The sequence below is a fragment of the Dendrobates tinctorius genome, unplaced genomic scaffold (genome assembly GCF_039654945.1).
Source record: "Dendrobates tinctorius isolate UK_male_01 unplaced genomic scaffold, ASM3965494v1 ptg000063l, whole genome shotgun sequence".
In the NCBI taxonomy this organism is placed as follows: Eukaryota; Metazoa; Chordata; class Amphibia; order Anura; family Dendrobatidae; genus Dendrobates; species Dendrobates tinctorius.
In genome coordinates, this window is record NW_027361731.1 from 3,756,413 (window position 1) to 3,771,657 (window position 15,245).

The 15,245-nt window shown below is 45.6% G+C and overlaps 1 protein-coding gene across 3 annotated transcripts in view; it reads right to left on the reverse strand.

The window, feature by feature from the left end:
- Positions 1-494: 494 nt before the first annotated feature.
- The window catches only part of LOC141094162 (uncharacterized), an 80,264-nt gene continuing 65,513 nt past the window's right edge, over positions 495-15,245 (reverse strand). For all 3 annotated transcript variants that reach the window (XM_073579913.1, XM_073579914.1, XM_073579915.1), the window contains exon 7: positions 495-1,902. In XM_073579913.1, the coding sequence (XP_073436014.1) occupies positions 548-1,902 (1,355 nt within the window). In that variant the 3' untranslated portion in view covers positions 495-547. The remainder of the gene's footprint in view (positions 1,903-15,245) is intronic.

Genomic DNA, 15,245 nt, shown 5'->3' on the forward strand with positions numbered 1-15,245 from the left:
TCACCCACTTTCTATTCCTGACTGACCGCCACTGGAGTGGCTTATATACTTACGAAGTATATACTGTGAAGTCTAGGATCTGCCTATAAATGACTAGTTTTATGACTGTTTCAGATAACATGATACGTGATTTTAGTTTTTGTCTGTTGTCTAGTCTCGCTTGAATATAGGTCAATAGTAAATAGTCTCCTGATGAGTCATCTTTGGTGAGGACGATGAAACCCAAAGAAATGAGAGGCTTGGAGAGTGAGTGTGTATACGTCACCTCACCCTACAAACTGAAATGTGGAGTATATGTTTTTTCTATTAGTCACCTTCTGACTAACCTTGGGGTGAATTATGGGTATAGTTTTACATTTGGAATTACTAAAGTTTAGTTTTATCTTTTTCTCAGCAAACATGAGGAATGACAAGAGACAAACCTTTTAAGAAGATCCATTTTTGGTTAAAACTATTCCATCATTATGAACAGAAAAAAAGGCTTCTCCCCTGTGTGACTTCTCTGATGTTTATTAACAGTTGATTTCCAAGAAAAATATTTCCCACATTAAGAAAATGAAAAAGGCTTCTCCTCTGTGTGACTGATCTGATGTTTAACAAGAAGCAGTTTCCTGGCAAAACATTTCCCACATTCTGAACAGGAAAAAGGTTTCTCCCCTGTGTGAGTTCTCTGGTGAGTAACAAGCACTGATTTCCAGTTAAAACATTTCTCACATTCTGAACATGAAAAAGGCTTCTCCTCTTTGTGAGTTCTCTGGTGCTTAATACAATCTGATTTATTGCTAAAACGTTTCCCACATTCTGAACATGAAAAAGGCTTCTCCCCTGTGTGAGTTCTCTGGTGAATAACAAGCGATGATTTCTGGTTAAAACATTTCTCACATTCTGAACATGAAAAAGGCTTCTCCCCTGTATGAGTTCTCTGGTGAATAACAAGCACTGATTTACTGTCAAAACATTTCCCACATTCTGAACAAGTAAAAGGCTTCTCCCGTGTGTGAGCTCTCTGGTGCTTAACACAATGTGATTTATAGCTAAAACATTTCCCACATTCTGAACAGGAAAAAGGCTTCTCCCCTGTGTGACTGATCTGATGACTAACAAGAACCGATTTCCGGTTGAAACATTTCCCACATTCTGAACATGAAAAAGGCTTCTCTCCTGTGTGAGTTAGTTGGTGTGTAACAAGATTCCCTTTCTTGTTAAAACATTTCCCACAATCTGAACAAGAAAAAAGCTTCTCCCCTGTGTGATTTCTCTGGTGGGTAACAAAACTTGATATATGTGCAAAATATTTCCCACATTCTGAACAGGAAAAAGGCTTCTCCCCTGTGTGAGCTCTCTGGTGAATAACAAGATGTGCTTTCTGCTTGAAACATTTCTCACATTCTGAACAGGAAAAAGGCTTCTCCCCTGTGTGGATTCTCTGGTGCTTAACACAATCTGATTGATTGCTAAAATATTTACCACATTCTAAACATGAAAAAGGCTTCTCCCCTGTGTGAGTTCTCTGGTGAATAACAAGCGCTGATTTCCGGTTAAAACATTTCCCACATTCTGAACAGGAAAAAGGCTTCTCTCCTGTGTGAGTTATTTGGTGTGCAAAAAGATTCCATTTCCAGTTAAAACATTTTCCACATTCTGAACATGAAAATGACTTTGCTTTAGGAGCAGTTTGTTTTTTAATGCCTCTTTTGTGACTTTGATTTTCCTTAGTAGTCGGTAATGAATCAGAAGATGGGACCTGTTCCACAGGACCAGATGACAGATCTTTGCGGTGAATGGATGATGGTATATCTGGAGTAACAGCAATCACTCCAGTTGTATCTTGTGGGATCCCAAGATCATCACATTTAAAAATTGAAGATGTCAGCTGTCCTTCTGATCTCCTGCTACAGTCATCTGCCAAGAAAAAAAACAATTATTTTTTAATAAAATATCCTTCTTTTATATTTTTTAATATTTCTACTTAAACTGTTCATAAAAATGGGAAGCTATGTAAAAAACTTTATTTACCAAGACAATGACAGTTCACAGTCTAATAGAAAACCTTGCTGGATGAATCAGTAGTATGTGGTGATCCCGATCCACTCCCCTGTCACATTTACTTTCCTTGTTTTGGCAATACTAAATGTATTTTGGTCCTGCCAATAAAGCCTATTTGAGTCTGATTTTGAATTCAACTGTTAGTTCATTCTGCCTCACAAATATCAAATAAAAAGTAACCAATCAATGTTATGTGTTGTGAGTTCATTTTCCCCTCCGTCACTTAGGCCTGGTGAACTCCCTATTCTAGTGAAGGAAGGTAGTGAGCCTGATTATCAGGCACCTGGGACTAATGAAGACGATTGGCTGAGTGGAGTCACTGACTGGATTTAAGGCAGCCTACGCCCTTTCTGCCCTGCGGGTAATTTCTCTGTGGACTCTTGGACACCAGTCTGATTCCTGCTCTCCTAAAGCTAAGTTTTCTGTTTTGCCTTTTTGCATCTAAGATTTGTTTTTGTTTTTCTTGCTTTTTGGATTCTGCCACTCCCTGCTGGAGTGTGCAGTGTTCCTTGAGCTCTGTCTTCTGAAGGTACCTGAGTGCTGATTTAGTTTTTGAAGCTTAGTTGCTTCAGGGCCATTTTTATATCAGCTTGTTGGCTTTTGTCTCTTATAGGGTTTTGGCAGATTGCAGACAGCAGCCTTCCTATCCGTTCCTATCTAGGTAGTCACATTGGTGTCACAATGTCACAAGGGCTGTCACATTGTAGAAGGATCAACTTTATTCTCATTTGCACATGGAAAGACTAGAAGCAATGGGATGAAACTGAATGGGAGGAGACACAGATTAGATATTAGAAAAAACTTTTTGACAGTTAGAGTGATCAATGAGTGGAACAGGCTGCCACGAGAAGTGGCGAGTTCTCCTTCAATGGAAGTCTTCAAACAGAGGCTGGACAGACATCTGACTGGGACGATTTAGCGAATCCTGCTTTGAGCAGGGGGTTGGACCAGATGGCCCAGGTGGTCCCTTCCAACTCTACGATTCTATGATTAGTTTTTGGGCCCCGTCTTTGCTCAGCCTGTCTTTCTGTCTGTGTAAGTGTTTTCATCTTGCTTCACTGTCATTATATGTGGGGGGCTGCCTATTGCTTTGGGGTCTGCTCTGGGGCAGTTAGATTTCCCCTTTCCTTCTTTAAGCCTATGTATCTCTCCGGCTGTGATCGAGGGGTCTAGGTCATCGTAGGAACCCCCCACGGCTACTGCTAGTTGTGTTGATAGGTTCAGGGGTCTGCAATCTGATAGTTGCCAACTTCTCTGGTTTTCAGGACTTAGCTAGCATTTCTGTTTTTGCCTCCTACGGTGACTCAATCATAACAGTTATGTAGCTGAAAATAATACCAATTCTCATCTCACAAAAAACAAGTCCCCACTCAGGTCCATCATCTTTCAATGGAAAAACAGAGGTTCCCACTGTCAGGATCCTGTCAGCATCGGCAAACGGCCACGGCTGAGCAGGGTGACTTACCCACACTACGGGAGGGCCCGAGGTCCGATACTGCAGTGAAAGTTCAAGCAGACAGGACCTGCGACACTGAAGTAGTAAGGAGTACAAGGACCTACGATCATGTGACTGCAGGGCGCGGGGCTTAGTGTCCTACTGCTGCAGATGATGTAATATACTAACTGCAGGGATATTGTAGTAGAGGAGGGGGAAACGCAGGTCAGACAAGCAGAGGTCATAAACGGAGAGGGCGGCACGGTACCAGAGGGACGAGGAGAGAATAGTCAAGTCACAGGCAGAGAGCCATACACAGAGAAGGTAGCGCAGTACAAGAGGGACAAGCAGAACTCATAACAGGGATGGAACCGGATCAAAAACCAAGCAAGCAACAAGTTATCACGCACAAGGCACATGTACGCAAGAGGTCAACTAAATCATCCAAGGGCTGGAGTATAACTGACACCGGACCTAGGTGGAGTGGCCACTAAATAGCCGTCCTCTGCCAGAGAGAGGCAGAAACAATTAACACCTGTCTGACCAGGACGGGCCAAAGACAAAACCCCGTCCTGGATCATGACACCCACACTATTAGTGGCTGAAAGGCTGTTGAAAAGCAATAAAGCTTCTATAAACCGATCCAGCAAAATCCGCTCTCACTTCTGAGCCTTGCAGTGTGCTCAAACAACATTTAGGATCCCTGTATTTAGCAATATTATAGTGAGAAGAACCCACTTAATTTATGGTGTTTGTCTCCTGGAGCACAATCTGGGCACTAAGTGTTGGGTAATAAAATGGCAAATGTGTAATTTTCACTCTCCAACATCCACTGCATGTTAATTTCCGGAAAGTGGCTGTGGAGTCAAAATATTTTGTCCTCCTAAAGATTATAACCCTCAGTGAATTAATTTATAAAATGGAATCACTTTATGGGGACTTCGACTATTCTGGTTTTCTGTCATTTAGTTATATTAGGGCTCCTGCATATGGTGTGTCCAATCTCATCTGGGATCTGCTCCTGGGGTCCAGCTGGAGTAATCTGCTCCCTACTTCAGCCGACTGGAAAGTACCACACCCTACTAAAGCTCAAATCATATGGCAGGAATCTGCCAGATACAGCGTTGTTCTCCTCTGGTTGAGTCCTCTGTGCTCAGCTCGCGGCTTGTGCATTTGTCTCCTGCTGTGACCGTGGCCCGTTTACTGACTACTCTTGTGTCTTCTGATTCTGTATTCTGTCCTTCTCACATAAATGAGGCAGGACAATCCCACCACAATCAAACTATCAAACAGAATGAAGAGGTAAAAAAAGACATAGAATAAAGAAATATGTTACATCCTCAACAACAACGTACAGTATGTATGAGGGGAGAACTCCAACAGTAAACCGGAGATGCATTCACTAATGGTGGACCATTGGAGCTACTATGACTCCTGACCAGAACATTAGAGAAAATAATATTGCTCCCTATTTCAGGAGAGATTGTGCAGTAATCTGAATTTCTTAGGATCGAAAACAATATAATTTATGACATGGAGTCAATCCATGCATCCAGGGCTCGAGCCATGCCAACACATCTCCTGCAGGCGTGAATAAATGTATATTACAGCCAACAGCCACGCACAGCTTAGAGATATATCATGGTACAGGTGTATTGGTTTTCCTGTAGTTTATCACAATCCTCCTTGAAATTAGTTTTAATACAAAATGAAGTCAGCAGGCCCGGAATGATAATCTGCCCAGGCGGGCAGATGCCTGCTGGGCTGGCGGCTCTGAGCTTCAAAATGGGCCGCCGGCCCTTTAAATCTTCTAAACAGGCCCTGGTGCGCACGTACTCTCTCGGTGCACGCGCTGACCAGGGCCGCGACGCCCTGCGTAAGCCCATGATCACGGCCCTCATCAGTGCAGAGAAGCAGGAGAGTGCGCACTAGGGCCTGTGCAGAAGTTTGAACAGCCCGCTGCTGCTGCCCTCTCCTGAAGCTTTCCCAGGGTATTTGTTCCTTCCTGTCCTGCAGTGGCTCCCAAGTGCTGCTGCTGCGGTGGTGGTGGTGGTGCTGGCTCCTCCACCCAGCCGTTCCCCCGTTTCTGGAGAACAGGGGTGCAGCCGAGCAGGCACTGAAAGCTGGACACATCAAGAGGATGATGCGGCTGGCAGCGGAGCTCCTGCTACTGCTGGGACTTGTGCTGCTCACACTGCACATCACTGTGCTGCGAGGGAATCCTGCCAGCCTGGCCAGTACCAGCAGCCAGCACCAGGTGAGTCTGCTTCCGGCTACTGCACTCCCAGAAAGTTTAGGAAATCTTTACTAGATGTAGAGACAGATAAGTGATGGATGATGCCACCTGCGGCTAAAACCCTGGGTGCAGTGTGATGTGGGGAGGGGGGGTAGAGGGGGATTGCACATGATGATGTGGGGAGGGGGTTAAAGGGGGACTGCACATGATGATGTGGGGAGGGGGGTTAAAGGGGGACTGCACATGAAGTGGGGGTTAAAAGGAACTGCAAAGCATGACATGGGGTAAAGGGGACTGCACATGATGTGGCTGGTTAATGGGTGAATGCACATGATGATGTGGGGAGGGGGGTTAAAGGGGGACTGCACATGAAGTGGGGACTAAAAGAAACTGCAAAGGATGGCATGTGGTAAAGGGGACTGCACATGATGTGGGGAGGGGGGTTAAAGGGAGACTGCACCTGATGATGTTGGGAGGGGGTTAAAGGGGGACTGCACATGAGGTGGGGGTTAAAAGAAACTGCAAAGGATGACATGGAGTAAAGGGGACTGCACATGATGTGGGGGGTTAAAGGGTGAATGCACATGTTGATGTGGGGGGTTAAAGGGGGACTGCTCATGATGATGTGGGGAGGGGGTTAAAGAGGGACTGCACATGAGGTGGGGGTTAAAAGAAACTGCAAAGGATGACATGGGGTAAAGGGGACTGCACCTGATGATGTTGGGAGGGGGTTAAAGGGGGCTGCAAATGAAGTGGGGGGTTAAAAGGAACTGCAAAGGATGACATGGAGTAAAGGGGACTGCACAGGATGACGTGGGGGAGGGGACGGGAGACTGCAAATGATGAATTGAGAGAGTGCTAAGAGGGACAGCAATTGAATTGAAGGTGGGGGGTGGGGATAGCAAATGATGATCTGGAGAGAGCAAATAATGAATTTTGACGGTGGGGGAGTAAATGTTGTATTGAATGTGGGGGTAGAGCTGCTGATAATGAATAGAGGATGGGAGTGAGAAGACATGACAATGAATTGGGGGGAAGGGGCATGTAAATATAATGAGTCGGGGGAGCGGGAGGTACATAGTGAGGGGCGTGGAGTATGCAGTGACTGGTAATGAATTGGCGGAGAGAGTACAGGTGCTAATTAAGTTATATTTATTAGGTGGGGAAAGTGGCTATGTATAGCTAGAAGAGGCTCAGTGGCATATTATAATTTATATTTGGAATGGTGGGTTGCATAATATATATATATAGTATTCAGATGTGTAGTGTAGAAGAAAGGAAAAAAGAGGGGAATGTGCTCTGGAAGCCGTGCTGTAGGTAACTGTGTTATTTTATGATGTGATGAGTCCTGGCTGGAAGAATTGATGGCGGTCTGCGCTGCATGAAAAAGAAAAGCAAAGATAAAGGACTTCAGCTAGAGACGTCACTGATGAATCAGTGTGCTACTTGTACACTGACACTCTACGCTATATACAAAAGTCGGGTCGAACGAAATCAGCCGACTATAGGGAAAAGTCGTAGGCCGACTGAAACACGAAACCCAATGCAAGTCAATGGGGATGCAAAGTCGGCAGGGAGTGGAGGACAGTAAACACACCTACAGTGCCCATTTCAATGGCAAAAACATCAATTCTGTCAATACTGAAGCTTGTCAACCTTAATTTACTTCATAATAATAGTTACACATTGAAAACTGGGGGTTATTTGGCTAAAGATGTGGGGGGGTAGGGCTGGCTCCAGGTTTTCGTGTGCCCTGAGCCAAAGAGTGTCAGTGCGCCACTTTAACACATACCACAACTCATGATGCTCCGATACTGCACAGAAAAATAGGTATAGTACAATTACAAATACTTAACTGCTTACATGACATGACATGACTGATCTATTTTAAATTCTACAATAGCTCAAAAAAAGGGCAGTATATTACTCCAGACAGTATTATGGCCACCACATTGTGCGCCATACAGAATAATGACCCCCATATATTTCTCCATACAGAATAATTGGTCACATATAATGTTCCATGCAGTATATGATGAGCTCCACATAATGCTACAGTGTATGATGGACCCTAATAATGCTCCATATATAGTGGGCTCCATTTCTAATGCTCCAGTGTATAATGGGCCCCGTAAATGCTGCTCCAGTGCCTGATGTCCCCCATTTGGAATGCTCCAGTATATGATGGGCCTCATGGATGATGCTCCAGTGTATGATGGGCCCTAATAATGCTCCATATATAATGAGCTCCATTTTTAATTCTCCGGTGTATAATGGGCCCTGTAAATGCTGCTCCAGTGTCTGATGTCCCCCATTTGGAATGCTCCAGTATATGATGGGCCTCATGGATGATGCTCCAGTATATGATGGGACCTAATAATGCTCCATATATAATGGGCTCTATTTCTAATTCTCCAGTGTATAATTGGCCCTGTAAATGCTGCTCCAGTGTCTGATGTCCCCCATTTGGAATGCTCCAGTATATGATGGGCCTCATGGATGATGCTCCAGTGTATGATGGGCCCTAATAATGCTCCATATATGGGCTCCATTTCTAATTGTCCAGTGTACAATGGGCCCTGTAAATGCTGCTCCAGTGTTTGATATCCCGCGTTTGGAATGCTCCAGTATATGATGGGCCCCATTTTTAATGAACTAAGGCATGGTATGTGAAAAGTGCTCCATGGAGTTATCTTAAGTGTGTGCTGCCGCATCCTTCACTTTTGATGTGGGTGAAGGACACAAGGAAAGGGGTTGCTCCTGACCAGAAGCCTGCACTTACGACTCGGTGCTTGTTTTTTTTTTAAACTTCAGAACAGTAGGCGATAGAGCTGGAGGCTGTTTCACCAATGTAAGGCAACACCAGTTCCTGATGCTCTGGCTTTAAAAGCAGTCTACCTACTCCCAGAAAAGGGATCCTTACAGGCCTTGCGAAGCTACACCATGACGCAGGCTCAACACCTCCTGCCCTAGCTGCTATTGTGTTTTTGGCACTACCAGCAGATGCATCACCAACACCATTACTAACAGGTGGCCCCCCACGCCCACGTCCTCTTCCACCATACTCATGTTTTGAAAAATGGACTCAAAATACCAGCAGATATATGGTACTGTATCAGAAGCGTACAGCTCTATACAGTCTACGGATAACAGTAAATCTCCATATATATTTCATGAATCATACACAGACACTCACAGGCTCAGTATGGATTACACAATAAAATAAAATGTTCAAAAAGGGTTCAGTATCACCAGATACAAGGTATATATAGTATAGTGTAATCATTCTGAATCTCCGTATATATTTCAGGAGGCAGACACAAATGCTCTCAGGCCCAGTATGGATTACACAAGAATATGAAAATCTGTAAATGGGTAATGTAACACAAGCGTACAGCTATATACAGTGTTGGGGTAATCTTAAATCTCCAAATATATTTTCGGATTAACAGACAGACATTCACAGGCTCATTATGGATTACATCTGAAACTAAATAGCAAAAAAGGTTACTGTATCAGAAGCGTACTGCTGTAATCAGTGTTGGCCAAATTTGAAATCTCCGTATAAATTTCCGGAGTCACCCTCACACGCTCACTCAGTCTGGGTTTGACTATAACAAAAAATGTTGTCAAAAAGGTACTGTATAACAAGATAGCAAGTATATATAATATAGGGTACAATTAAAATCTCCATATACATAGTCCCGTAGGCACTCTCAGACGCTTACTCAGTATGGATGTGACCGTAACACTAAATGTCGACCAAAGGTACTGTATAACAAGATACAAGCTGTATCGAGTATAGAGTAAAAATTGGTATCTCTGATTCACCGGCTATATAGAAGGCAGAAACCACACACGCTCACTCACTATGGATGATGCCTTAATAAAAAATTTTGAACAAAGGTACTGTATCAGGACATATCAGGTGTATCCGGTCTAGGGGTAATTGTAAATTTCCGTCTACACTTCCGGAGTCAGACACAGACACTCACAGGCTCAGTATGTATTACACCAGAATTTAAAAAGTAGAAAAAGGGAAAGGTATTCGAGGCGTACACCAGTTTACAGTGTTGTGGTACTTTTAAATCTTCGTATATATTTCAATTTCAGTAAGCCAGTCCAGACTCTCCACTACTGCAAACTACATGAATAAAAGTACAGACAGAAAGTCGAGTGTTTGCAGAAATTTGGGAATTACTCATCGTGGGAAAACCTTACGGTAGATGATGCAGAGGCAATGCAGACCCTCAATTAGTGTGTCTGTGGAGACAGTGAAAACAGTTCTTTGTGAAGAAAGGATTGCTTTATCGCAGTAGCATGAATCACATCACCGTTACTCGTCTCCATCAAATTGTGATCACAGGGAGAGATGTAGACATGTTCCTCACTGCCTATCATGATGTGTCTGGGCATTTTGGAGGGCAAAAGATAGAAGCCACAGGCCGTAGGCAATTCTATTGGATTGGCATGAGAGGAGACATTGAAAAATGGTGGCAGGAATGTCACACATCTGTGACTAGGTAAACTGTGAAAGCTGATCATAAAGCACCACTGCATCCGATTGTGAGTTGCCGTCCATTACAAATGGCAGCCAATGATCATCTGAAGGTAGAGGCCAGCAGGACAGGCCATAGCTACATCTTAACCATCATTGATCAATACACCAAATTTCTATTGGCCGTCCTTGTGAAGGATTTAACTGCCCAGACTAGACAGCGGTGGAGAACAGAGAGGTAAGTGTTGCAACTTGCAACTGCTGTGGCCATGACCAAGCAGGGGGACACACTCGTGGGCGACGGTACTGGCACAGGGCCCGTCAGAGACACTGTGTTGTACTATGAGGGGCCCTGTGCCAGTGCTGTCGGCCATCAGTGGGTCCATCCACCTGTTCAGAGAAACGGCACTTGCCCGGGTGCGCCAGGTGTAGACCCCAGCCCTTGGGGGGGTGGGCAGCCCAGTTAGGGAGGTTTAAAAAATGGCATATGTTGATGTGTAGGCTGGACATTCAGCAGCTGTAAATAGTGGAATTGGGCAAGTCAGAGGAAGGTGAGAACAAAAGCGAGTCAGTTTTCTGGCAACCTAGGTGTCATCAGGGGAAGGTGGGACAAAATCCTTGGAAACCCATGCATGGTTCATTTTATTGAAGGTTAGATCATCAACATTTTGGGTCGACAGACGGGTCCTTTTTTCTGTCAGGATTGATCCAGCAGCACTGAAGACTCTTTCAGATAACACACTAGCAGCAGGGCACGTGAGCTCCTGTAAGGCATATTGTGCCAATTCAGGCCGGGTGTCCAGTTTAGAGGCCCAATAGTCAAAGGGGAATGACCTGTGAGGGAGAACATCGATATGGAAAGATAAGCAGTTTGTAACCATAGTTGACAACTGCTGTCTCCTGTCACTTTGAATCGATGCAGTATTAGCTGTCGTGTGAGCGGTACTTGAGAAATCAGTCCACAACATGGTCATGAAACCCCTGTCTCCAACGCCACTTCGGCTGTGTGCACCACGAACACCTCTTCCATTGTGCCCACTATGGCTCGTGGGAGAAACAGCACCGCTGCTGTGTGCTGGGAAAGCCTCAAACAAACGGTTTACCAGAGTTGCTTGTTAGCCAATATTAGCTCTAGGTTCTTCTGTGGCATGATCTTGTGTAATTTGCCTTTGTAGCAAGAATCGAGGACGGTAGCCAGCCAGTAGTCATCATCCTTCATCATTTTGGCAATGCGGGGGTCCCTTTTTAGGATTCGCAAGGCATAATCGCACATGTGGACCAATGTTCCAGGTGTCAATAATGCACTGCCACTGCTGGGTGGAGGAGCACTTTCTGGAAAATCCACATCCCTAGAGTCACACACAAACCCTGTACCTGACCTTGGAACGCCAACATTTTCTCTTGCCCCTTGAGAAGCATCCTCCTGCCCAAAATAATCACCCCCCTCATCCTCATCCTCTTCTTCCTCCACCTCATCCAGGACAGTTCCCTGACCAGAAAATGGCTGTCAGCAAGGCTTCCTTCCTCCTCCTCCTCCTGTTCCTCCTCCGCTGCAGACGCCTGTCCCTTAATGTGCGCCAAACTTTGCATGAGCAGACGCATAGGTGGGATGCTTATGCTAATGATGACGTCATCAGCGCTTACCAGCTGTGTGCATTACTCAAAACACTGAAGGACTTTACAGAGGTCTTTCAGTTTTGACCACTGCACACCCGACAATTCCATGTCTGCCCTCAAACTGCCTGCCCGTGTATCCTCCCACAAATGCATTACAGCCTGCCTCTGTTCACACAGCCTCTCAACCATGTGCAGGGTGGAGTTCCACCTTGTTGCAACGTCTATAATTAGGCGGTGCTTGGTGAGGTGGAGCAATAGCTGCAGCTTCTGCATACAACTGGAGTGTACGGCCGAGCGACGGATGTGCGAGCACAGTCTTCGCACCTTATGGAGCAGGGATGTTAACTCCGGATAATTATTAAGGAAGCACTGCACCATCAGGTTCAAAGTGTAAGCCAGGCAAGGTATGTGTGTGAGTTTTGCAAGGCCTATGGCTGCCACAAAATTACGGCCGTTATCACCGACTACCTTGCCAGGTTTGTTGCTGCAAGTAGTCGGCCAGTACCTCCGCGGTGTGTCTGTTGTCGCCCAAAGACATCATCTTTAACACAGGCTGCTGACGCTTACCACTAGCTGTTCAATAGTGGGACACCTCGTGTGCAACACTGACAGCTGCGGATGGAGTGCTCGTGCGACTGCGCTCTGTGGATGAGCTTTCGCTTATACAGGAGGAGGAGGCTCGAAAGCCTACAGGCAACTGTTTTCTATACCGTGGGCTAGGCAGCACTGTTCCACTGCCGCTGTGCCCTGTGGTGCCAGCATCCACCACATTAACCCAGGGGGCAGCGATGGACATGTAACGGCCCTGGCCATGCCTACTGGACCATGCATCTGTTGTGAGGTGCACCTTTCCACTCACTGATTGCTTGAGGGCATGAACAATGCGGTCTTTCACATGCAGGTGGAGGGCTGGGATGGTTTTTCGAAAAAAGTAGTGCCGACTGGGTAGGTCATAGTGTGGGGCAGCGTAGGCCATGAGCTCGCGGAAAGCTTCGCTTTCAACCAAACGGAAGGGCATCATCTCTAGTGAGATCAGTTTGGCAATGTAGGCGTTCAAAGCCAGTTTATGCGTATGAGAGGATGAGTACTTTCTTGTCCTACTCAGAGTGTCTGTTAGGGTGAGCTGTACTGGAGAGCTGCTTATGGGGGAACTAGCAGTGGACCGGACGGTGTGAGAGGGGGTTGGTGATGGTATTGGTGGTGATGGCCTAGATTCAGTGTTGTGTTGCAAAACCATTGTGATTCCCTGAGTGCTTTGGCCTTGCGACAACACGTCAACATTTTGTGCTGGTGGTGTGCTTAACGGTGGCAGTGGTGTTACAGTGGGGGAAGTGATGGAGCGTTGCTGGCTACCTTTAGTAGGAGCAGGTGCACATGTGCTACCTGACGTTTTGTAGTCCGTCCACGCTTGCAAGTGCATGTTGGTTAAATGTCTAAGCATGCAACTGGTATTCAAATTTCTGAGTTGTTTACCTCGGCTAAAGGTCCTTCCGCACTTCTTTCAGGTAACCTTTGCCTCATCAGTAGTATTTTGGACAAATAAGTGTCACACTGCACTCTTCCTACTATGGTAGACATTTTCTGGCCTTGCACGCTCTGCTAACTTGACCGTCTGGCCAAGCTGTCCTGCAACTCTTATTTTTTGGTCCACGTTTTTGGACAGCTACGGGCCTGCCAGATAACCGCTGCTGCGATGTCAATGCCTGCTGTGGATCCTTCTCCTTATCTGAACTATTGCCAGCGTCACCCTCCTCCCCAATGGATGCCAATCCGCGTCAAGAACTGGGTCATCCATCACCTCCTCTTCAAAGTCATCTGCACCTTCCTCTTTACCTTCCTCTGTATCACCGTGTAAGGTGGTATAGTATGCGGGAAGGAGCACCTGAGTTTCATCAGGGTCAGATTCTGGCTCAGTAGAGTGCGAGGGCAATGTAGTGTTCTGGGTCAATGTACCAGCAGAATCATCTAGCAGTGGCTGTGCATCAGTGCACTTCATGTCAGATTCATCTTGGACTGGGGAATTCAGGATTTGACTGGATAACCCAGGCATGGTATGTGAAAAGAGCTCCAAAGAGTAATCTGAAGTGTCGGCTGCCGCATCCTTCACTTTTGGTGGGGGTGAAGGACACAAGGAAAGGTGTTTTACCTGACCAGAACCCTGCACTGACAACTCTGTGCTTGCAGGTTTGGAACGTTCAGAAGAGGAGGCAATAGAGTTGGTGGCTGTTTCAGCAATGTACGCCAAAACCTGTTCCTGATTCTCCGGCTTTCAAAGCGGCTTTCCTACTCCAAGAAAAGGGAACTTTACAGGCCTTCTTGGGCAAGACGATGACGCAGGCTCAACATCTCCTGCCTTAGCTGCTATTGTGCTTTTGCCAGAACCAGCCGATGCACCACCACCATCTGTACCAGCCGCACCCCCCTGCCCACGTCCGCGGCCTCTTCCACCATACTTCCTCATGTTTGAGTTAAATGTACCCAAAATACCAGCAGAGAGATGGTACTGTATGATGAGCAGTCAGCTGTGTAAGGTGTATTAAAAAAATTAAATCTACGTATATTTTTTGCTAGTCACAGATGGTATCCCAGTATGTATTTGACCGTAATACAAAAAGCAGATATATGGTACTGTATCAGAAGTGTACAGCTCCGTATATGTATTTAAAGAGTGTCACACACACACGCTGACTCTGTATAGATATGACTGCAATGCGAACAGCAGATATACAATACTGTTTGAGAATCGGACTGCTCTATATGGTGTAGGTCTGGATAACTGGCAAATCGCATCGGCTTCTTTTTCCAGAAAAACACACAGTTAGCTTGTATTTGTCCGTGATCCCAGCCGGTACACGGTAGTGTGTGAGGAGCGTACACTGCTATCCGGTGTCTGTATGGAAGATTGTAAATCTCAGGCTATGTTTATACGGAGTGACACAAGCTGTCTCTGTATAGTTTGATAACTGTCCAAACAGCAGATATACTAAACTGTTTGCAAAGCCGACAGCTCTATACGGTGTAGGTCTGGAAAACTGGCAAATCGCCTCGGCTTGTTTTTGCAGAAAAACACACAGATAGCTTGTATTTGTCCATGATACCAGCCGGTACACGGTAGTGTTTGAGGAGCGTACACCGCTATACGGTGTGTGAAAAAATGAACGCTCGGTAAATGAGCAGAACAAAATAATAAAAGTAGGAGTGCTTTGAAAGAAGCAGTTTGAACAGCAGTGTACACACAGCAATGCAGATATCAGGTAGCCTTAAAAGGCAGCCTAATCACCACCAGGGCTGCTGCACACAACTAAAATCCACCATTTTCACTGCACACTAACTGTACAGTGAAAAGCGCTAGCAGCAGAAGCTAATTTTTTTTTTTTCTTCCCTGCCTAACGCTCTCCCTATTCAGCATCAGC